Genomic DNA, 25,638 nt, shown 5'->3' on the forward strand with positions numbered 1-25,638 from the left:
GGACACCGCATGAATAACATTTAGATCCTTTCGCCTTATTAGGACACTCCTTACCTAGATGCTTCGTGTCGCCACAGTTGAAACATCGTTTGCCAGCAGTGGCTGTCGTGGTCTGACCCGCGTTACTCGCCGGCTTCTTCTTACCTTGCGCTTGCGAATGTTGTCGCGCCTTACTTCGATTACTTTTCTGTATTTCGTATTGCGCAAATTTCTGACGTAACTCCTTAATCGTCGTAGCACCGTATAATATAGATTTATTTACCTCTTCGTCTTTAACACCGTCGATAATGTACTGTATTTTAGCCTCAATTTCCATCTCCGTGTGACTGGCAAGTTCCAGTACGCGATAGACATACTCTTGATATGTCTCGTCCGACTTTTTCGACACTGCACTCAGTTCTTTATGCACTTGACGACTGTTCATTGTCTTACCGAATTCTTTAATCAACGCTTTCTTGAGCGCGCCGTATGATTGTACTCGACACTCGAAATTTACGAAAAACTTAACCGAACCGCGTAATAGTCTCTTCGCGTAAATAATCTTCTGCACGTCGGTCCACCGGCACAAATCGGCAGTCTCTTCAAATGACGTAAACCATCTTCCTACGTTCTGTGTGCCGTCGCCACTGAAAGGTGTCAGTGCGTCTTCAACGTCTTTGTATGTCAACACGAGCTGTCCTGTTCTCACGCCGTGAGGGTTAGGTTCGCGTTCCTCGTAATGCACACGGTTATAACGAGAGGGCGGTGTCGCGTCTCGTCGCGCGGTCGATAACGATCCTCGATCATGGCGCCCACCGCTATGACCGACCGCAGGGGTTTCCCCCTCGTCTTCATCACAATGTAACACCGTGTCCTCGCTAACTTCTTCGTCACTAACATCTTCGTCACTAACATCTTTGTCGCTAACATCTTCTTGTGTAGCTGCCCGCAGTCTCTCACGCAACGTCGCCTTTAGCCCCGTCACAGGCAATTTTAATTGACGTAATCGCTCTACTAGTTGATTCTTCGTCATAGCGTCAATACTAACTGCGCTGTCCGCCACCAGCACATCGTCATTTCTTAGATTATGCATCTCGCTGTTCGTGTCGTCCGTTGCCTTATGCTTTTCACGCAAGCCTACTCTGCTATTCGTCGATGATAGAGCAAGCTGTTCCGTCTTCTTCGTCGTTTCGTCTGTCGCCGTATCGCCTTTTCCCGCGTTTCCCGCCGAAAAGGCCATCTTGCCACGTCTCGCTGTACGCGATTTCGTCTTTGTCGCCGCACAACAACTTCGTTGTCGGATCGCCTTATCCGACGTCCTCACTACGGTTAACGCACTCGCAAATTACGTCGTGAACTGTCTCGTATCCGCCGGACCGAATCGCCTCTTCGACGCGCACGGACACGTTTCGCGTAGGCACCCGCCTTTGCCTCTCGCGAACTTCTAGAACTTTCTCGCTTTGTCGCTCTTCCCGCGTCCGTCTTCACTCGCGATCTTACCGTGATCCCGATATCCACGGTTATCCCGGACGAGCCCCCAATTGTAGGATCGTAACGGAAAGAAACACAAGGTTTATAGGAATAAGCGAAAAGAACTTTTATTAAACAAAGCGCACGAACGTCTTGCCCGTATGGCTTCTCTCGGGAGACTCTTCTCATTCTCTACTCAGCCAAGCGAGGGCGCCGCTGCGTCGCTCGCGATTCCACATATATGTTCCGGCAAACGGTCCCACAACAGGTGCACGTATCTCCCAAATTGACGCCACAGAAGGACCTTCGGAACGTATTGCAACTCTTCCGCCGTTAGATTGAGAATTTCGTAACTGTCCACCAGTATGGGAAACACACGGCTGTGAGACATCTCACCGATGCGCGCGAACGATTCGTTGCTTTTAGAAAATAAATTTTTCTCTACGGATACGGCGACACGCTCGCGCTACTTATACCCGCGCGCGAGGCGTTTGCGCACGCGCGACGAAACGAAACGACGTCCGCGCTTCCCTCCCTTTTTTCCGGCGATCGAGAGACTCATCGCGATCGAACCGAGCGGAAAAACCCGAGAGAGAAAGAGAGATGGCAAACATGCGATTTGTGCGACAGACGGCGACGTTAGGAGTCTCGAATCTGGACCGCAAAACGTCGGCGGGGTCGGGCGCGACCGAGAGAGGAAACGGAGAATCGCGCCGGCACGGTCCTCTCCTTCCGAACGTCGTCCGTTGCATCATTTGCGGTCCCTCCAATTGCGGTAAGACGAACGTTCTGCTGAGCCTGCTGGAACAACCGCACGGTCTCCGTTTCGAGAACGTATACGTGTACTCGAAATCTCTGCAACAACCGAAGTATCGATACCTCGAACGATTGTTCGAGCCTATAGACGAGATCGGCTATCACGCGTTTTCCGACAATCGCGACGTCGTACCGCCCGACGAGGCGCTTCCCGACTCGGTCTTCGTCTTCGACGACGTGGCCTGCGACAAGCACGACAGAATGAAGGAGTACTTTTCTATGGGCCGACATTCGAATATCGATTGCTTCTATCTCTGTCAGACGTACGCCAAGATACCGAAACATCTCGTGCGCAATAACGCAAATCTGCTGATTCTGTTCAGGCAGGACGGCACCAATCTGCGACACGTGTACGACGATCACGTGAACATCGACATGTCGTACGACGAGTTTCGCGCCTTCTGTCGCAAGTGTTGGCGGCGCACCTACGGTTTCGCCGTGATAGACAAGGACAGCGCGTTGCGAGGCGGACGGTACAGACGGGGCTTCCACGACTTTGCCGTGCTGTAGGGCCGATCAGTGCGCCTCGCCGAACGACGCGAGTATGAGCGCGATCGTGGAGGAGGGAACCGCGCGAGAGATAGCCAAGACGCGCGCCTCGATTCGCAGGAAGTACGCCGCTCTCAGGGCCGGGAAAATGGAGAGCAAGATCGCTCTGGAAAAGAGGTACGAGCCTATCGTCAAATCTCTGAAACGGCTCGCCGATGACGTGGAACGTAGGGGTAAAGGACCGGGCAAGATCGACGACGACGACGGCGCTGGCTTTACGTTCGCGAAAAAGATGAAAGCTACAAAGAGAGCGAAGAAGGACAGCGAGAACGGCGACGACGACGACGACAATGCTGGCGCCGATCTGGAGCGCGATTACGGGGAGGACGACGACGTATTCGCGCCAATCGGGACAACCACGACGGCGGAAAAAAGAGAGTCGCGTCCGGCACGGCTGAGTTCGGCTCCCGCGACGACGACCATGATGAGCTCCACGCCGATCCGCGACGATTCGGTCCAGTTTTTACCCAGAGAACGCGAGATCGTCTCGGAAACGACGACTCCATTTCCCACGTTGGAAACGTCCGCCGGGAAATCTTTGAGTACGGCGGAAAGTCGCGACGTTCTGACTAGCCAACTAGGACCGTTAGGGCAGGAATACTTGGGCGCTCTTTTGGGCGGCGACAAAAACAAAGAGATCGACACCGTTTATGGAGTGCATTTCGGCGAGAAAGGCACGATGCTGGGAAACAAGCGATTCAAGCTGAACCCGGATGACTCCATGGTCATCGACGGTGTACCGTACAAAGGTACGCGCGGCCTGTACGAGTTGATCTTTATGGGAAAACCCGACGCTAAAATCTACACGGAGAAGGACAAACTAACGTACAAGAGTATACTTTTCTCCACCAGCGCTCACAAACGCGGCGGCAAAGCCGACAATCCCGTCAAGGGCAACAAGGGACCGAAGTACAAAAATATAATAGCGCCGCTCGTAAACCTGTCTCACAGAGTTGGAACTATGAAGGGTGCCGGGCTACCGTCGGCCATGCGACTGACCGACAAAGCTATCGATTACGTTCACTGGGACGATCCCAACGAGCTGGTCGATAGACTTTGACTGCTGGACGCCTCTCGTCGGGCCGGCAACGACGCTTACGACAACGAAATTCTGTCGATAATCGAGGAACTTCGCGAGGCCGGTTTCGTCATAAATTGATCGGTCGCGTCGGTCGCGACGTCAGTGCGAGTCGCGCGCCCGTTAGCGCGATGTCCGTGAACAAATTCAGCATGTCTCTGACGAATCGGGGCAGCGGCGACGGAGTCGACGGTGCGTCCGCGGTGAGATTGCGCTCCTCGATCGAGTCCCTGCGCAATTACGCGCGCAACAACGCGCTCTTCGTGAGCGAGGATTTTTACGACGCGAGGGAGCGCAAGATACGAAGAGTTGTCGCGCCGGAGATCGACACGCGACGAACAGGAGTTACGTCGAGGACGCGAACGAACGATCGAAGAAAAGCGCGATTGAAGAATTGAACGGTAGGATTGCGGCGGTAGAGAACAAGGCGGAGAGAAATTTGAAGAACGAAATAGCGAAGGTGAGGGACGCGGCGCTCCTCATTCGTTTAAACTCTTTTGAAGCGGATCAGCACAAGATAAGACACGTAGCCGCGCCGGAAATCGGCACCGACGCGGCGAACAAGACCTACGTAGATGGCGCGATCGGACGGCTCAAGAAAGTCGTGACCGGTGAGATCGAGAAGAAAAACGCGACCGAAGAATTTAGAAGCGGAATCGCGACGCTGAGGAACGACGCGCTCCGTTTGGACAAAGAATCTTACGACGCGAGGAAGCGCAGGATACGGCGCGTAGCCGCGCCGGAGGTCGACACCGACGCGACGAACAGGAGCTACGTAGAGGGCGCGATTGGGCAGCTAAAAAGCGTTTTGATCGAAGAGATCAAGAATAAAAACGCGATCGGAGAATTGGGAAACGGAATCGCGGCGCTGGAAAACGTCGCGCTCCGTTTGAACGCTCAGGATTCCTACGACGCGTCGGGGCGCAAGATACGACGCGTAGCCGCGCCGGAGGTCGGCGCCGACGCGGCCAACAAGAGGTTCGTCGAGGAAGCGATCGCGGAACTCGGAAAGACTTTGAGCGACGCGATAAAAGAATTTAAAAAGGAGTCCGTTACCGTGAAAATACCGCGGATAGGCACGAGGTTGAAATCATCGCGATCAAGACCGTTTTGAAGCTTCTCAAACAAAATGAGCGTGGAAAAACGTAGACTCGTCGAAGAATTGCACGCGTCGGCGCGAAAAAACTTTCCTCGCCGCCGCGTCGTGGTGCGCGGTTACGACAACCTGTGGCAGGCCGACGTGGTCGAGATGCGCCCCTATTCGCGCGCAAACGCGGGTCACAATTACATTCTGACGGTCATCGATGTGCTGAGCAAGTACGCCTGGGCGATCCCGCTCAAGAGCAAGGGCGGAAAGGAGGTCGCGACGGCTCTCCGAAAGATCTTTCGCGAGGACGCGCGACACCCCAAGAATCTGCAAACGGACAAAGGAAAGGAATTTTACAACGCCGACGTGCGCAAAATCCTCGAGGAGCGCGAGGTGAATCACTACTCCACGTATTCGGTGATGAAAGCGTCGGTGGTGGAGAGATTCAATCGTACGCTGAAAAACGACATGTGGAAGCTCTTCACGCTCCAGGGATCGTACAGATGGATAGACTCGCTGCCGCGCCTCTTGTCGAATTACAATTGTCGCAGACACAGAACGATCCGAATGCGTCCGGCGGACGTGACGCCCACCGTCGCCGAAAAACTACTGCGCACGGTGTACAGTCGCGCGAAGATAGCCGCGCCGGCGAAATTTCGAGTCGGCGATCCGGTGCGCGTGAGCAAATTCAAAACGATCTTCGAAAAAGGCTACACTCCCAATTGGACCACCGTGATCTTTCGCATAGCCAAAGTACAAAGGACCAATCCCGTTACGTATCTGCTGAAAGACGTTCGCGGAGAAGCGATAGCCGGAGGATTCTACGAACACGAGTTGCTGCGCGTCTCCAATCCCGACGTCTATCTCGTGGAAAAAGTCCTGCGCAAGCGCGGCAATCGAGCGTTCGTGAAGTGGCTGGGAATGGACAGTTTGCACAATTCGTGGATAGATAAGGCGTCTGTATTGTAAAAAAAAATACTTAGACATTCGTAGAAACGCGCAACGCTTATTTTATTGTCAATAAAAGTTTACACATTCGTTGGTTTGTTTCTTACGTGTTATTGATTTTTACGATAAAACAATTTTTAAAGCGTATAATATTGTTTCCCCTATTTTTACAACGGTATTCCGTAATGTCCCCACGAAAGCGTCTCCTCGCCGTTCGACGTCACGTATCGCTTGTCGTCGTGCGGACTGAGGGCTAGTTTTTGCTCCGACACGGTGTTAACCTCGTGCAGCGTCGAGCGTATGCACGACTGGCGCGTTTTCAGCTCGCGCGCGTTCCGCAGGCACGCCACGTAATCCTCGAACGTGATCCTCTTCGCGACTACGTTTCTCTTGACGCCCTTTATTCTCTTGGTGTCGTCGCGTCCGAGTACCTTGTAAGTGTACATCTTCGCTCTGAGGCCCGCGAACTCCGTCATGATCGCGCCGTTGTTCTCGTCCTTCATCAAACCGGGCACCTTCTTGTTGACGCGCGGCATACCGTGCGCGTTGTTCTCCGCGTAATCGCTCGTGTCGAACCTGTGTACGTCGCGTTTCATACGCTCGTACGCGTCTTCGCACTCCAGCGAATATATCAGACTGTCCGTATCCGTGTAAGCAATTCGACAACGATTGCGATAGAGCGGCACCATGTAGTCGTAGTGAAACTCGTAAAGAGACGCGTCTTGGATATCTCGAGAATAGACATACCCACGTAGATCGGCTTGTTGAATTTTACCTCGAGCCTTCGCAGCTCGATCGCCACCAGATTCTCCGAGAAGACGCTCCTGCTGTGAAAATTCGGCTTAGCAATCAACGCCTCCGCGTTGTATCTCCCGTCCCATCGCGTCACGAGACGCACGTCCACGTGATCGCGCACGTTCTCCATAGTCTTGCCGAAGACGGCGTTGTTCATCAGTTTGTACAAATTACGTTCGAACTCGTTGCTTGCGCGCGTCCTAAGCGCGGTGTTCAGCTCGATGTAGACGCAAAGCCACGGCGACTGGGCGAATCGCAGAACGCGACGAACGCGCGTCAGACGCATACCTAGTCGCAGACATTGCTGCAGGTTTCGATAGTGCGTCACGTAGCGTGATTTGTCGTAAAGAGTGGCGAGCAGTTTCTCCTGGCGCTTACCGGGCGGTTTGTCGCGAGTCGGGCAGATCCGCGTGGGCGTCGTGCAGGTCCCGCGGGTACTCGAAATCCACCTCCAAAATGTAACCGACGTCGCTGTCCGCCGGCACGGTCGTCGCGTCGAAATTCTCAGGGTCGTCAAGCCACTGGAAATTCGCGTAGGGCAACGACTCGCTCATAGCCCAGCCGTACAGATTGTTCACGTCGTAATACATGAGATACGTAGTGGGCTGGGACGAGTCGTGTGTCGGTACGTGCCTGTTGTTGGCTCGCGCGTACCTGAGCGAACATTGACTGAGGCCGCCGCGTATTCCGCGTTCCACGAACAGCACCATGTCGATGTCGGTGAGCAGCTCGAAACGCACGCCGGTGTACCTCAGCATGGCGTCCCACGTGTACCCCGGCAACGTGTAAGGAAAGCGAGGCGCTCGCGGAGATATGTAAGCCGGAAGTCGAGCGAGTGTAAGCCACGCGGCGAGGCTCAGAGAGAGAATATATATATATCAGAGTGCATTGCATAACGAGTTGTGTATCAGTTCACCCTCTCGCATCCTAAGGCATCCTCGCACCCACGGCAAGACGGAGATATTGCAATTGGCGACAAGGACGATTGAGCGAGGATTCCCGGGATCGAGAGCCGGGAGCGGCAGTAACCGCGACGAGCGAAAGGCGGCGGACAGCGGGCCGAACAGCACATGCAACGCCTTGTGATAGGAACTCAGGATATTTGGTGCAACATACGAACGAATATATAATCTCGGGGTAGCGAATGAGCGACACAAAGCCAAAGAAAGGCGAGACTTCGTCACCGGCACGCAAACTAACAGTGAATGAGGCGCAGCACCTTCTAAAACCAGAGATAATCGCAGAGCTACGGAGAAGAGGCGTCGACGTCGACGATTCTCGAAGCAGAGACAGTCTACGGGAGCACCTCGTGAGACTAGTGAGGTTAGAGCTCGAGAGCGCGGGCAAAGAGGCCAGATCGGCATCCTCGAACACAGTCGGTACGATAGATAAAGCGATTCCAAGGAAAACCGCGGATCGAGGCACGAGCGGCCACGCGGTAGAGGGAGACAGCGAAAACGTCAACAACGGCGACGGACAGATCGACGATAGTGGCGAGCACGCGAGCAGTGACGACGATATGGCGCTTGACGCGAAAATTTTTTTCAGGCTAGAATCGGACGACTGGGAATCATTCACGGAAAGGTTGGAGCTGTTTTTTTTCGCGAAAGACATTACAGAGATGGAAAAAAAGCGAGCACATTTACTGACGCACATCGATGAAGACACGTATAAGCTGTTCAAAACCCTGACTGCGCCAGACAAACCAGCGGCAAAAACATACGACGACCTGGTTAAGCTGCTAGCGGGACACCTCAAACCACCGCCGTCCGAAGTCATGGAGCGTTGCAATTTCAATCGCGCAAAACAGGAGCCAAACGAGACAGTCGCGGAGTTTGCGACACGACTGAGGCTACTGGCACTCAACTGCAATTTTGCGAATAACCTGAGCAACGCATTGCGAGATCAATTTGTGTGCGGGATCCACGAGGAGTCAACACGGATCGAATTATTCAAACGTGCAAACCTAACGTTTGAAGATGCGTGCAAAGAGGCCACGGCGAGAGAGAGCGCGATGAAGAACGCAACAGGAGCATTACAATCGCTGTCAAACAAAAATTTCAAACACGAAAGTTTTGCCATGGACCAACAAAAAAATCGCAAGCCTCGGTACAAGCAACAAAACAAGCGCGCAAGCGGGCCAGCGATCAAGTGCAAGCGCAACAAGCAAGCACGCAACGCATGGGCAGATCGACGTGTTACTGCTGTGGAGAAAATGGGCATGAGACAAAATCATGCAAGTATCGAGACAAGAGTTGCAACTTCTGCCACAACAAAGGTCACCTGGAACGGGCCTGCATAAAGAAGAAGAAGCTGTCGAACAAATTTTTGCAGGAAGAGCACAGCGACACGAAGGACGAGAGCAACAGTGAAGGCAGCCGAGAAAGCAGCACATCCAGAAGCAACAACTACCTCGATTTTTTCAACATGGACTTCAAGATGAATGTACACCACAGCGACGCAACCAGGGCGGACCCAATGTTTCTCGATGTAAAGATTAACGGTCAATTAATCAAAATGGAATTTGACTCAAGTACATACTTTAGCGTAATGTCTGAAGGTTTTGTCAAACGTAAATTCAAAAATATTAACATTGAAAAATCAGGGATAAATCTGCTCACGTATGAAGACAATTCAATGGAGCCACTGGGCCAGTTAAAAAACCTTAAGGTCAATTTTAATAACGTCACTAAAATTTTACATTGCATAGTATTGAAGGGAAACAAAGTCCCATTAATAGGAAGACAATGGCTCTCAGCGTTTGGGCTGTGGCCATTAAAGTCACTCAGCAGTTCAGACATTGCGTTAAATAACAAACAGGCGATACATAAGTTGCAGACGAACGACGTACGCGACAAACTATTAACTGAATTCGAAGTATTATTCAGCAATACGCCAGGCGTATACAACAAGCGTAGCGTTCAAATCCATGTAAAGCCAAACACCAAACCAGTCGCACTCGGAGCAAGGCATGTACCGTACGCGTTAAAGCCAAAAATCGAGCAGGAACTGGAACGGTTAGTCAAGTTAGGCCATCTGGAAAAGGTAGAGTTGAGCGAATGGGCAACCCCCATTGTACCGGTACTAAAGGGTAACGATCAGGTGAGAATTTGTGGAGATTTTAAGGTTACATTGAACCCGCATCTGAAGGTAACTAAACGTCCTTTTCCGCGAATCGACGACATCTTTGCAGTAATGCGGAGCGGCTCAACATTTTCTCAGCTGGATCTCCCACACGCATACATGCAAGTACCAATTGACGTAGAGTCTCGGAAATATCTCACAATCGCGACGCATGCCGGCCTGTTTCGATACGCAAAAATGATAGAAGGTACAGCCCTTGCTCCAGGCGAGTTTGTACAAATCATGGAGGAATGTTTACAAGGAATCCCTAATACTATCGCGTACATGGATAACATTTACGTAACGGGCAAAACGACTGAGAAACATTTTGAAAATTTGAGACTGGTTTGCCACAGGCTAACGGAGCGCGGATTAAGACTAAACAAAGATAAATGCGATTTCATGAAAGAGCGCATAGATATTCTGGGATTTGTGATAGACAAAGACGGCCTGCACAAATCCAAAACGAAGGTTAAAGCGATGTACGAAACGCCGCGGCCGGAAAACACTAAACAGCTGGTCTCATTCCTTGGGCTAATCAACTTCTACGCGAGGTTTTTAAAAAACAGATCAGATAAGTTACGACCGCTTTTTGATTGCGCAAATAAAGAAGTTTTCGAATGGACCAAGGAGTGCAAGAAGGCTTTTTGGTGGGTTAAAAACGAGATGATTTCCCCGCGAGTCCTAGCGCACTATAATCCAGACGAGCAACTGATACTAGCGTGCGACGCGTCCCACTACGGGCTCTCAGCGATTCTGTCACACAAATACAAAGACGGCACGGAACGGCCAATCGCTTTCGCGTCGAAACGTATTCCAGAAAAAGAGCTGAACAGGGCAATAAACGACAAAGAGGCAAGCGCCATCGTTTTCGGATTCGTTAAATTCTACGATTTTGTTTACGGTCGCAAAATAACTCTGCGCACCGATCATAAACCGCTTGAAACCATTTTCGGCACAAAGAAAGGCATACCACTAACGGCGGCAACTAGATTACAACGCTGGGCAATTTTCGTGTCAGGGTTCGAGTATGACATCGAATGGATTAAATCAGAACAAAACGGGAATTGTGACGCGCTATCGCGGTTACCTATTGAGGACAAAACGGACATATTTGAATCAGACGTTACACAACTTCATTTCATTACCGAGGGCGCGAAAATAATAGACTACGGGACTGTTGTCCACGAGACAAAACGGGATCGGGTCTTATCGCGAATAACAAGGTTCTGCATTTTCGGTTGGCCCACGAATAATAAAGAGCTCCCCGAGGAAGAGAAACAGTTTTTCACGAAGCGTTATGAATTATCGGTTGAAAATAATTGTTTATTCTGGGGATATCGAATAGTCATACCGGATAAGTTACGAGGTCGAATTCTAGATGACCTACATTTGTCGCATCTAGGAACGGTCAAAATGAAAGCGTTAGCGCGGTCTTACGTGTGGTGGCCCGGCATTGACACCGATATTGAAAATATGACAAACCAGTGTAAGACATGCGTGGAAAATCGGAAAGCACCACCACACGCGCTACTTACACCATGGCCGTGGCCAGAAGGAGCATGACACAGAATACACTGCGATTTTCTGGGCCCTTTCCTTGGGGACATGTACTTAATCGTAATAGACTCCTTCTCAAAATGGCCAGAGGTATACAATTTTAAACAGGACACAAGAGCATGTAAACTCGTGAAAGTTTTCCAGGAATTATTCGCGCGACACGGGTTATGTGCCCACGTAGTCACGGATAACAGAACAAACTTCGCAAGCGCAGAATTCAACGAATTCTTAGGTCGATTTAAAGTCAACCACAGTTTTTCACCACCGCACCACCCTGCGACAAACGGAGCAGCGGAAAACTTTGTCGGGACATTTAAGGACAAGGTCTCAAAAATTGTAAAAGGGGGGAAAAGGGTGGACACGGCGGTGAACCAGTTCCTTTTTGACTATCGCAGTACACCACATTGTACGACGGGCAAATCACCGGCGTACCTGTTATACGGACGCGAGCTCCGAACGCGTTTTGATCTGCTTCGCAGATCTGACCGAACTTGCGCACTAAAGTCAGCGAGAAGCAAGGCGCACAAATGGGGTCTCGAACACGGGCGCGAAGGGTAGAATTGTCAGTGGGGGACACCGTAATGATTGACAATTACGGGAAGTCAGGTGGAAAGCGCGTCCCAGGCGAAATCGTTGAACAATTGTCACCGTCAACTTTTCGAGTCCAGACCGAACCGGGAAAGGTAACTAAACGGCACACCAGACAAATCATTAAACCGTCGCGGCGATCGGAGCGTCTAGCAATTAAGAAAAGGGCGATCATTTGAAAAAAGGGGAGAATTGTGGTGTATGCGCGTAGAGAGAGAGGGCACCACGTACTGGCGAGCGAGTGTGTGTAAGGAAAGCGAGGCGCTCGCGGAGATATGTAAGTCGAAAGTCGAGCGAGTGTAAGCCACGCGGCGAGGCTCAGAGAGAGAATATATATATTAGAGTGCATTGCATAACGAGTTGTGTATCAGTTCACCCTCTCGCATCCTAAGGCATCCTCGCACCCACGGCAAGACGGAGATATTGCAATTCGTTTCCTTCGTGAGCGGCAGCAGATCGACCCCGCCCTCGAAATCGTTCGCGATTTTCTCGACGACCAAGTGCGCGTCGTAACCCGACAGATTGTGAAAAAACACGGGAATCACGTAAACGTTTCTGTAATTCAGATTGCAACGAGAATGCGCCGGACCTCTGTAGCATCCGGTTAGGTGACAGTGATCCAGCACGCGTTTGTCCTCCGGTTGGAACGATTTCCCGCACACGTGACAATGAGTCGCGAGCCGAAATTCGCTTTTCTCGTCCTTCGTAAGCTCCACCATCGCTATATTGATGGAAAATTTATTCTTAACGCGACGCGCGAGAACGCGAAGCTCATTCACGAACCACGAAACGCAATCCTCGCCGCGACGATATCTGTACGCGGACGCGGTATCGTCGTAGGTGCAGCACAGATAGTAGCCCAGGCTGAACGGTACGTGACGCTGATAAGCGTATCTTTCCGTTCTCGGGCCCCCCTCGACGTTTTCCCTCTCCCGTGGTTCGAGAAGACACTCCAGATCCGCGTACACCACGAAGGAAAGTCGCTCATTTCTGTCGTGATTGTCGAACGACAGCCACTTATCGTTTTCGTTCGGGAGAACGACGGCGCAGTCGTTCATTCGACCGCAGTCGACGCTGTGGGCGGCCAACTTATTGCGCGTATAGAAATAGTGTAGACATCTGCGAAATAACGTGCGAGCGATTACTATGCGTATATGAAAAATAACGCCTCGTCTTTTTCCTTGTTCCTCGTGCTTTTTTTTCATTTCTTTTACCTACCGATCGCAAACGTGCTTAGCGCACCGTTTCGCGGTCAATTGCGAATTCACCAATCGCGACAGATTCTTTATCCAGGCGAAATGGCCCCTGTTGACGCCGCGCAGCGTATCGCGCAGATACAGCAGATTTACGTGTCTGTCCCTCTTATCGTCGGTTAACCGCAGAGGCACGATCGCGTTGTCGTCGGCACCCCGGCCGAACTCAGCTTTCTTTTCAATTCCTTCCCGAGTTGTAAACACGTTGATCGATACGTCGTTCTGACGTTCGAATTTTCCGATCTTTTTCAGATCTATGGGAAAATCGATCCCGTCAAAATTCAGCACCGTCGCGTAATCGGGATACGAGCCGCATCGTTCCGCGTTGCGCTTGGCGGGATACAGAGCTGCGACCACCGCGCGCGCGAAACACGCGTCGTTCTCCGATAGCACGTTGACCACCGCCTTTTTAAGTCTTATACCTAGCGGTATTTTCATCCAACATCCCACGCGCATGGGATTACACTTGTTCACGTTCACGATTAGGTTCAATATTCGCGACAACGCCCATCCGCTGTCGCGTTCCTGAAATTCGTCCAACCGCGTTAGAATCGCGTCGCGCACGTGCCTATCGTACCACTCGCCTAGATCGGACCCCGGGAGAAGCTGTTCGTTTCGCGTAGCGATACTCTTCACATCGGTCTTAACGTCCGCTACGAATTCCCCATTGAATATGACGTTGACCTTCAGACACCCGTGTTCGGTCATATTATCCCGCACCTTTTCAAGCACGGTGCCCTTCGCGTCGTCGAGAAATCGCGCGGGCTCGATGTACGTCGAGTTCGTCACGGCGCCGGTCAGCACGTGACGTTGGAACGCCGCGTCGATCTCGATCCACGAGAAACCTCTGCCGCTGCCGCTGCTACCGCCGCCCCCTCCGTCCAAGCCGGCACCTACGGCGCGTTTGAATCGACGACGCAGATCCTTCCTCGAACCTTCCAATCGCGCTATCAGAGCCACCAGAGCGGTCACGGCTCCCGTGTTTCCTCGCTTCCCAGAGCGTTTGACTCGACACTGCTCCCGCAGGAGTCGGAGACACTCGTTGCATCGCCGTCTCCACGCGCGGTACCCGTCCGCGTCGCGGACGTCCGCGGCGAGCAACTCGTCGCACTCCTTCCGCATCGCGTCCAGAAGGGTTTACCCTCGGGAACGTTGAATTTCACTCGGTCGAAAAGACGACGAGAACCGGCGGTTTGAATCCGACGTATCCTCTCTCCTCCGTACACCGTCTCGTAATAGAGATAATACTCGAGCGGCAGGCAACGCGTATAGTCGCTCGCCCTGACGGAGTTTGCCACCGTCGTCTCTATCCACTCTCGCTCGCGATTAGTTCGCGCTCCGATTTCCCTTCGCAGATGATGGGTAGCCAGATTCCATCGCGCGTCTTCCTTCACCACCGACGCGCGCGCGCTCGACGACAACGGTGCTTCGACTCTCGCCGATTCGTCGTCCGAATCGGAGAAAACTTAGGCATGAGGCTCGCGACAGCGCGATTCGTCGTCCGATTCCTCGGACGACGGATAACGGCGATCGTTCATTCGCGAGTACGTATCGCTAATGCTACATTTGCACCGCTAACGTCTATATCAAAATAAAATGTTCCATCTTCAGTCCACCACATTAATGTTTCAGCGTAATCATAAATATCTAGAAACCTATTTTACACTTTTTTCCACACTGTAAACAGAGCTCGTTTCCAATAGACCAACGTGGCACGAGCGATCTCCAGATAATCCCGTGTGTCGATCCTTCGTCGTAAACATTACGGACGCTGCCGCGAACCATACACCAACATGTTTTAACGTATGAATCCAAAGCCTCCCATTTATGTTCTGTTCTACTGATATGCGATACAGAATGCTTGGGACACCATGTGTCATTGCCAGCGAATACGTTTCGAAATCCGACTTCTCTGCCGCGAAGCAAACGCACCATCGACGAGCAATAGCGTCTGTCCGTTCCCATACCGTATTTTTTTTTTACAAATATATTAACTCTCAATTGAGCGAGTAACTCTCGACCGCGCTCTAAAATCCTCGCAGAAAAAAAACCGTTTGCCGCGCCGTTCAATTTATACCCCCCCGTTTGTTATCTCAACGGAAGACGTACCCCCTGCCGGACGCGCTCTTTCCCGGAATGACGACAACCGCTCGCCGCATCCTCCGAAAAAAAAAACAAAAGAAAGAAACGACGAGAGCGACCTCGAACGAGTTCGGACGCGCGTTAAACAAATAATCGCGAATCGTACGAATCGAGCGGACCAAGAGATGAGTCGTCTCCCTCGATCTACGCCGGGATGGGTCGGAAAACCGCGTCCGGCCCGTCGCGACGCGGATCAAAACGACCTTCGGACCGAGAGTAAAAAACGACGAAGATGGGCGATCGAGACCCCCCGCGAAACGAACGACCTCGAACGCATTTTTTTCCCCCCCGGCACGTCGAGAGGAGCGACCTCGAACGAGTTCGGACGAGTTCAAGCGAGTCCGGACGCGCGCGAGCGACGACAAAAAAAAACTTGGCGCGCGATTTTCCAAAACGGTCGGTAACGGCGCGAGCGCCGCTCCGAGCGCCCCCCCTCGGAACACCCGCGTCCCCGCGCCGAGCCCCCGTTGGCGGCCCTGCGGCACCCAATCTTACCCGAAACCATCCCCCCGCGTCGCGCTCCCCTTCTCGCCAAGAAATCCTTTCCGCCCGCATAGCCCCCTCACCGATGACCCTTAACACCGTCCCTCGACCCCTTCGCCCACCGCTTACGGCGCTCCCCCCGCGGCAGCGAGGCACCCCCCGACCCCGCTAACCGCAAGCGAGATCCCTGAGTGTAAAAGTACCTGTTACCCCCCTACTAAAGTGATTTTGGTAGATAATAAATTAATAATATTTTTATTAATTTATCCATATAATCTCCAATAGAAAAATATACTTAGCAATCCTCGACGTAAGTTGTCGGTACATGTGATGTCTACGGCTATGTCAATAGAAAGGAATTTGCCTGATACACCTAGAAGAATTACTGTTGTGTCATCTGATAATGAAATTAAGGAATTTGACGATTTAATGTCATTTAAGTTAAGTCAAAGTTTATATTCTTTACTAAAACCGTTCGACCAAAATTTTGTAAGAAAGGGTATAAGATGTTCTTCTAAGATGTAAGAAGAAATGATACAATAATAGTTTTAGATTGTTATGTATTTCGTTATTTCTTCAAAAAGAAGCTATAGCTTTTAATTCTTTCTCTTTCTTTCTCTCTCTTTGAATATGACAATATTTTTCTGTATCAAATCCTGTTTACGCGTAAAACAAAAAAAAATAATTTTCTACTTACTGTGAAATTGAAATTATTGTACATTAGATAAGTGAGTAATAATGTATAATATATTATACACATTAAATACCGCGTGATACATGTAGAGAGTCATCTTTGTAAACTAATCTTTGTATAATATCATCGTTCGTTATATCATTATCTTTGTTTTATCTCTTTGTTATATTAATACTTTTAAGGGGATCCTAAAGCCGTCTGTAATACCGGCTTTTTTTCTTAGCACTAATCTTTTAATTGACTTTATAGAAATGCAAAATTCTTGTCTAGAATTAAAGTACGCATCAAAATCTAGGTCATGGTGGTCAAATTTATATCGAAAACGAAAAAAAATTAATATTTTTGTTAATTTTTGGTATACGTGACGACAATATTTGCTTTGTACAAAAATTCCACGATAAATATCCACAAAATTAGACCGGCATGACCTAGGGACAACATTTAAGAACAATATCGTGCAATTAGATCTAAGATTGAAAACCTAGAAAAAAAGATTACTTTATATAACTTTTATATGTGCAAAAGCACATTCAGGTTGACAGGATAAGCAATATTGCGTGTGGCAAGAGATGGCGCAGTAATCGAACAAAGACAGATGCCTCTCGTTAGACAAGGACAGATATAAATATATGACAAGAAAACATAATTAGAAATGTTGACATTACCGACGTCGAGGAAGTTCAGCCTTCACTTTAGGATCCCCTTAAATAGTCTATTATCTTTGTATAAAATGTTATAATTTAACCATTTAATATTATATAACTTGTAAATTGCACAATAAAGATATTTCGCGATATCAAATAACCTTATAATAACTTTATTCACATTTGAGACAGCCAGAAGGAATATAACTCTTAAATATAATAAAATTGTGCTACGGCCCTCATATTTGAATAAATACATAAGTTATTAACGTATGTATACAAATATATAATACCTCTCTTTATTAATTATATATATTACATTACTAAATCGGATTTAAATTGTGTATGTAAAAGTATTATACAGGGTCGCCGTAAGTCGAGGTCATCCGCTCGGGAGATGAAAGGAGAACCAAAAACAAGAAAGAAAGTTGATACAAACATAGGTCCAAAAATGCGTTGTTTTCGAGTTATCGCCATTTTTATGTTAAAATTTGAAATTGCTTTGCCTTCAAATTTTTTTTTCAAAATTGAAACATAAGATGGTTTTTATGAGTTTTAAAACACAACTAAAGTCAAATAAAAGTTGCGGGCTGCTTTAGCACTACCCAGGATGCACCTCGTGGAGGTACAGCCCGCTTAGCATCCCTTGACAGAGATCAGGACCCCACAGTTCGTCACTCCTGTAGTATTTAGTGACTCCAAACCTTCTCTGTCGTGTGTGTGTGTGTGTGTGTGTGTGTGTGCGTGTGTGTGCGTGCGCGTGTGCGTGCGCGTGTGCGTGTGCGTGTGCGTATGCGTGTGCGTGACTGCGTGTGCGTGTGCGTGCGTGCGTGCGCGCGTGCGCGCGTGTGTGTGTGTGTGGGTGTGTGTGTGTGTGTGTGTGTGTGTGTGTGTGTGTGTGTGTGTGAATGCAAAAATTATATAAGGTGTTCGAAATGACCTCCTTCTGCACGAATGCAGGCTCTAAGTCTTCTTTCTAAGGAGAGTCCTGAACTCTTTGTAGCACTTCCGGATTTTCTCTAATGTTGACTACAATGCAAAATAACTCAAAGGCCTGAAATGATCAAAATTTGGAATCATCAATAAAGCTATTACTTAATGATAATCAAATTAAAGCTCTCACGAAGCGATCTTTACGCTGTTCGTGGTCTAATGACACCATAAAAAAAGCACTTAAACTGAAGTTTTCCTGTGGTTGTAGTGGCTATCAGGAGTTACGGAATCAAAAATCGTCTTTACCGTCCGAACGTACACTCCGGAGGAAACTGGAAAGTATCCAGTTCAAAGAAGGGATTTGTGATGATATTTTAAAATTGTTAGAAGATAAGATAGCTTTGTTTAAGGACGTTAGAGAAAGAGATTGTATGCTTGTACTAGATAAAATGGCTATTGCACCAGGACAACAATTTGACTCATCAACACAGTTGTATTGTGGAATTGCATCATTTTGTACACGTAAAGGTATGTCTTCAAAAATAAATCAATTATAATTAGTTATATGTACATACTGTGACTTTTTTCCTTTTGCATTATTACAGTAAATTGTTTTTCCTTTTTTTTTGTTATAATTCTTTCCATTTTTCTGCATTTTTTCTATCTGTTTTTATAATTTTTCTTGGTTCTTCGTGTTTTCTAATGCAGGTAGGTGAAAGTGCTGAAGCTACGCATGGTTTGATTTTTGTGCTCGGTGGTATCTTTTCACGTTGGAAACAAAATGTCGCTTTTTATTTAACACCTGATAGCTATGACGGAGCATTATTACACCCTATCGCACTAGAAATTATTCAAAAAGCAGAATCCATCGGACTTTACGTATACAGCGTTACAAACGATATCCTTCTCCTCAATCCTTTTGCCCTTGAAAGGGCGTGGCGGCGCTTCATGGTGACGCCACAGTACTTTTGACTTGGCTGCTCCAAGCCCCCCGATCCAGCGCCAAGTGAGACAAACGATATGGGACCGAATAATTTAGCAATGTGGCGTAAATTTCTTGTTGGTTTTGCTGGACGTTATTCGACAGTAACAAACTCAGTTACCCATCCTGTTGATGATAATCGTAAGCTTTGGTTTATTCTGGCTGATCCTGGTCATCTTTTAAAGAATCTTAAATTCTGTTTGCTTAATAACAAAACCTTGCCTACAAACTTCATAAATGTAAATAATCTTTCTTCTTCTGTGGTTAATTGCTCGCATGTAAAAGAACTTGCTGAGTTTCAAGAAAATTTACAGCTAAAACTAACACCGAAAATTAAAGTAGACGATTTTTCGAATGGCACTTTTAATAAAATGAAAGTAAATAAGGCCAAAAATTTTTTATCTCGCGATGTTAGTGCCGGTCTAAACTTTCTAGTGATGCAAAATTTCAAAAAAGACTATCAGACAACAGCCTTGTTCATTGAAGTCGTTTCAAAATGGTTTACGTTAGTGACTTCACGTACTCCAAACCTCGCATTGAAAAAAATCCCAGGTAATGAGTTATCTGAAAATAAATTTATATCACACGTGCGCGGAAAGTAGCCCATTACGCGCGCGCCATCTGTGCGACAAATAGCCAATTCCACACATTGTGCGATCACCCGCACGCGTGTCCAATTTTCAACTTCCCGCATTTATTACACAAATAACTATTCAAACATCAGTTGCATTTTTAAAATCTATTATAGAACTTTTTCAAGAAATGATAGTTGGAAGTGGAGCGCAATTCAAACCTGTGCAACGTGGAGTCATTATCAATACCAACTCTATCATCGAATTGTCGACGTACTTAATCGATGAAAAAGGCTATGAATATGTTCTAGCAGGCCGATTGTGTGGAAAATATATTTTCTTTTGTTAGTGTTTGAGATCGCAATAATCATCATCGCGAAGCAATTACGTTCGGCTGAATGTCAGCGCATGCACGTTTGCGAGAAGTAATATTCGCGTCAAATGTCGCTAAAGAATTGTCTCGGTAATATTCAGTATAGCATGGATCTTTCGTGATTAGCATTCTAACTTTAACATTGTTTTCAATAATAAGGTCAAGCTTTGTTCGACAGTCCATACGACTCATCTGCGCTCACACAAAGGAAAGATCCATGCTATAAACAACGCATTCGAAAATATGTAACGACCGGTTCGAATCGTCACTTGGCACTGTGACGTATGCACGGTGACGTAGGCCGTCGGTGGCCAATCACCTCCCTGAAATCATCGGCAATTAGCCTGGAGGGAGGCTCGTCTCCGAGACGATAAAGGACCGCCGCTGCGCCGCGGAACCGATTTCGCTTGCAGATCACAGTTAAACCGCTTTTCGTACACGACCGCTGTTACACCGCCTTTACCGCAAATTCGTGCTCGCTTGCTTGCGTCGCGTTGCCGTATAGCTTCAGTACGCGCTCTCGGTTCATTGCTTGTGCTAAAAATACAAGGAACTCTGTACACCGTTGTTCCGTGGATCAAGGCGGACTTATTTATTGCATTTTATTTTTAAGAAAGGATTAATATGTGTAAATTTATTGATCGCAACATATTGTATTCGCGCGTAATTTCGCATACTTCAGCATTCAGCGTTACCGTCAAGAAAAGAGAAGGGAGAAGAAGCGGCATTTTTCGAGCGGCTTCAAGATTGCCGTGCGCGATGTATTTGTCAAAAAAAAGGCGAAGTTTAATTAGTCTTGGAAGCAGCGCGGAGATGTTCGGTCTTACAAATGTGTTGTGTCTGTTATAATATTATCGTTATATTGACGAAGTGATAGTGATGTAGTGACGTGGTATTGCATTATCGAGCCGAGCCTCGAATGCACGATCGAGCTGTGCCTCGTACACGCGATCGAGCCGAGTCTCGAGCACGCGAGAGAGCCGAGTCTCTTTTCCTAACGCGCTATTGAGCCGAGTCTCAATATACGGGGCCCCGTTAACGACACCGAGTGTCACCATAATTACACGTATTCGTCTTGTTATCAATCTGTGTCCTGATTGTTATTGTACACGTTCTCAGGGGTTTTTATGCCGTAACAGGCTTTTCCCCATGAGCCAATAAAGGATCATTTCCCTTGGCTCAAAAATACGACTTTTTATTTTGCACCGTTCCAGTATTCGAAACCAGGAAATCTTTACGCATTGAAAAGATTTTCGATTATACATTTTGGTGCCTCCTGTGAGGTCTGAACTCATGAAGAGGATATTCAACATCGTTATCCAGACGTCTTATTACACGCTGACCAGTCGTCCCCGGATTCCACCTCGTCTGAGCCATCGCAGAGACCTTCGAGGTTTGAAAGCTAAGTACCCTAAATACATGCATCTCATATTCGACAAACTCATTCTTTAATTGTGAAATCGATTTTGAGTTTCGTTCTTTAATTCACGTCTGAATAATATTAATGGATAAAAAATTTAAAATTTTATGGAAAGATGTTTCGTCCGTGCGCGATGCGTTGATGTTTTTCGTGACATATGAATTTGTATTCGGGTTGTCTTGGTAACGCCGCAAATTTTCATCAAATTGTGATTTCATCATGCCCGTGATAATCGATCCTATCCTGTTAGCTGAAGTTGCGTTATTTTATCTCCGAAGTAAACATTGAATTTTCTGACGAGTTATAAAGTCGACTTTCTTCTGATTCATTATGAGTCGTGCAAAATACATCAGCCAGAAGCGTTCAACGCTGAAGGCTCAATTAACCAATTTAGAGAAAGTAGTAGCGGAGGATCGATTGGATGAGGCAAATTTAAAGATGCGAATAAATCGAATAACGGAACTTTTCCATGCTTACGAAGAGTTGCATGACGAGCTCACATTGATCGATCCGGCAGATGAAAATTTAAACGAAATTAACGAAATACAGGATCGATATTACGCGATTGCGAGCAAAATAGAATCACTTGCACCAGCGTCAAATTCGCGCGCCGTCAATTTAAATGCGACCTCGATCCCAGTCGATAATAACACGCGTCGCATTAAATTACCAGTTGCAGAACTACCAAAATTCGACGGTAATTTAGAAAAATGGTTATCATTTAAAAATACGTTCATAACAATGATCGATTCGTTACAAGATATTACAGATTTACAAAAGTTCTTGTATTTGAAAGATTCGTTACGAGACGACGCTCTGAATAAGATCTCAATTTACGACGTGAGCGGGGAAAATTATAAAAATGCGTGGAAACTTCTCAACGATTCATACGAGAGAAAACGAATTCTAATCGCGAAACATCTCGACGCGATTATTGATCTGTCAGTACCGGGTAAAGCTACACATAAAGATTTGACAAAGCTCGTTGATGACATGCGACAACACGTAAACATGCTCGCATCGTTAGGAGTGCATCCGGATCAGCATTTATTAATTCGGATAATAGAACGGGCTTTGCCAACAAACTTTCGGACGAAGTGGGAAGAAACTCTTAGTTTAGATGTTTCGCCGACTCTCGAGCAATTGTACAAGTTTATTTCTGAGACTGCATTCCGCATTTTCACGCTTGAGCAAGACGCGTCGCGTTCTAAATTTGGAGTCAGCAATAAGCGACAATTCTCTAAAGGGGAGTCATCTTCGTTTAAAAAGCGCAAAGATGATGTAGGTGCACACGCTTTAGTTACTAATACGCCTTCGAACTGTCTTTTTTGCAAAAAGGAAAAACATTCGATTTTTAAATGTCTTGAGTTCATTAAACTGACGATACCACGCAGATGGGATTTCGTTAAAAAATCTAAGCTTTGTCAAAATTGTCTTCGATCGCATACTGGCAATTGTAGTTGGTCGCATTGTAAAATGTGCAATAAATATCACAACACTCTTTTGCATAATCCGACTTCCAAATCCTTTTCTACAAACCAGGGATTTCCCAAGGTCGAGTCCGCGAATTCTGCAACTCAGGCAACGATATCGCAGCCCAAAGTGGAATGACAGAGACCACTCGTTTTTGAAGTATTTTCGCGAAATTTACAATCGCAATTAATGATGAGCGCAGTAATTCGTATTAAAAATGCTCACGGTAATTTTATCCAGTGTCGCGCCTTATTAGATACTTGTGCAACGGCTCATTTTGTAACGCAAGATTTTATTCAAAGGGTAAAATTACCCGTACACCCATGTTCCGTTCAGATCGGTGCGATTAACGATATGCACACAACATCAAACGGTACAGTTGAATTGGTCATTCATTCAATCAACAACGACTTCAAGAAAAAACTTTCATTTTTAATAATTCCAAAAATCGCAGATAGAATTCCAGACGAAGTATTTCCACGCGAATTGATTAACATACCAGCTAACTTAAAACTAGCGGATCCTCATTTTCATTTACCGCGTTCAGTCGACATGATCATCGGTTCTGGAGCGACCTTATCCTTACTTTCGATCGGACAAATTAATCTCTCACGAGATAATTGTGATTTACTTTTACAAAAAACGCAGCTCGGCTGGGTCGTCGTCGGAGGGATAGTCGCGGCCGGCGGAAAGAGCATCGTTTCATGCAAGTTGACAGATTTGACGGAACAAATTGCAAAATTTTGGTTATTGGAAGACATTACTGCTAATCGGTTGAAATCGCCAGACATTTCGGAATGCGAAAATCATTATTCCCAGAACACGACGCGTGATTGTTCGGGACGTTACATTGTGCGATTACCATTTCGGCTGGTGGAAAGGGATTTCGGAAATTCTCGAGCGATCGCGTTGCGTCGTTTTTACGGATTACAGAAAAAACTCAAGGCTAATCCGATACTTAAACAAGAATACGAACGTGTGATGAACGAATATATTGAATTAGGTCACATGTCCTTGTTAACGGAAGAATCGGAAGGCGGTTATTATCTTCCCCATCACGCGGTTATAAAATCCACGAGCGTTACAACTAAAGTACGCGTAGTTTTCGACGCGTCAGCAAAGACTGATAAGGGGATATCTTTAAATGACACTCTAATGATCGGTCCGACGATTCAAGGCAAATTGTTTGAACATCTGGTGCGTTTTCGCATACACAAATACGTTCTCACCGCCGACATTGAAAAGATGTATAGACAAATCTGGATACATCCCGACGATCGACACTATTTAAAAATTTTCTGGTTTTACGAGGGTCAAATTCGAACGTTTGTAAAAAATATTGTAACTTTCGGTCTGTCATCGGCCCCTTTTCTTGCCATTCGGACGATCATACAACTCGCGATTGATGAAGGCGTCGATCTTCTCGTCGGCGCTGAGATTTTGAAACGTGATTTTTACGTAGACAATCTTATAACCGGGGCAGAAACTTTAAAGAAGCTCATACAGATTCGAGATGAAACTATCGAGATTCTAAAACGCGGTGGTTTCAATATAAGACAGTGGGCATCAAATCATCCGCGAGCTCTTGAAAATTTGAATGAAAGAAACGTAGATGTCGAGTTTCTTATCAATGAAAATCCAATTTTGAACACGCTAGGCATTTCTTGGAACGCATGTCGAGATGAATTACTTTATACAGTCAAACCTATTCAACTATCTGATCGAGTAACTAAACGTCGCATTCTTTCGGAAATTGCCAAGATTTTCGATCCCCTCGGATTAATCGGTCCGATTATTCTAACTTCCAAGGTTTTAATGCAAGAATGTTGGAAGGCCAAAATTTCGTGGGATGAGTCAGTACCCAGCGCGTTATATTCCTCATGGTCATCATTCGTAAATCAGCTTGATCTAATTGATCATTTAGCTATTGATCGACGTTTGACGGTCGATGAGCCTATCGAAATTCAAGTTCACGGTTTTTGCGACGCGAGTAAGTTCGGTTATGGAGCCTGTTTATACATACGATCTCGTAACAAGCGGGGAGATATACTTGTGCGTCTGTGTTGTGCTAAAGCGCGCGTCGCTCCTATTAAGGACATGACAATGCCTCGACTTGAATTGAATGGAGCGCTTACACTAGCACGATTATATCGCGAAGCAAAGATAGCGTTTTCTTTCAAACCTGATAAGTTCATTTTTTGGACAGATTCCATGATCGTTTTACATTGGTTAAAAAAATCTCCGAGCATGCTCAAAACGTTCGAAGCAAATCGTGTCAAGGAGATTCAAGAAGTTTGTAAAGATGTCAAATGGCAACACGTTAAATCGGAACATAACCCAGCCGACGCGCTGTCGCGAGGTCAACTTCCGCGAGAATTTTTGAAAAACAAATCTTGGTTCAACGGTCCATCATGGCTTTGTCAGTCCGAAGCGAATTGGCCAATCTCTCTCGAAACTTCCATCATGGAATTACCCGGCTTAAAGAAAACTGTTTGTCTAGCGTCACAGATTATTTCAGATGACATTTTCAAAAGATTTTCTTCTTATACGAAGTTAATTCGTACCATCGCATATTGTTTGCGAATGCTACTCTCAAATCGAAATAAGGGTGCACTTTCTGTACAAGAAATCATAGAATCCGAACAGCGGGTACTAAGATTGATTCAAAGGGCGCAT

General features: G+C 47.2%; 1 protein-coding gene and 1 pseudogene across 1 annotated transcript; one reads left to right on the top strand and one right to left on the bottom strand.

Moving 5' to 3' along the window:
* Positions 1 to 6,094: 6,094 nt before the first annotated feature.
* Positions 6,095 to 7,008, bottom strand: LOC139817841 (uncharacterized). The gene is made up of 2 exons (XM_071786127.1): positions 6,703 to 7,008; positions 6,095 to 6,631 (listed from the first exon to the last, which is right to left on the bottom strand). Exons 1-2 carry the CDS (start codon positions 7,006 to 7,008, stop codon positions 6,095 to 6,097), a joined length of 843 nt encoding a protein of 280 aa, XP_071642228.1.
* Positions 7,009 to 16,213: 9,205 nt separating this feature from the next.
* LOC139817843 (uncharacterized) lies at positions 16,214 to 19,984 on the top strand (annotated as a pseudogene).
* Positions 19,985 to 25,638: the final 5,654 nt, after the last annotated feature.

This window comes from Temnothorax longispinosus, chromosome 8, assembly GCF_030848805.1.
Source record: "Temnothorax longispinosus isolate EJ_2023e chromosome 8, Tlon_JGU_v1, whole genome shotgun sequence".
NCBI classification, from domain to species: domain Eukaryota; kingdom Metazoa; phylum Arthropoda; class Insecta; order Hymenoptera; family Formicidae; genus Temnothorax; species Temnothorax longispinosus.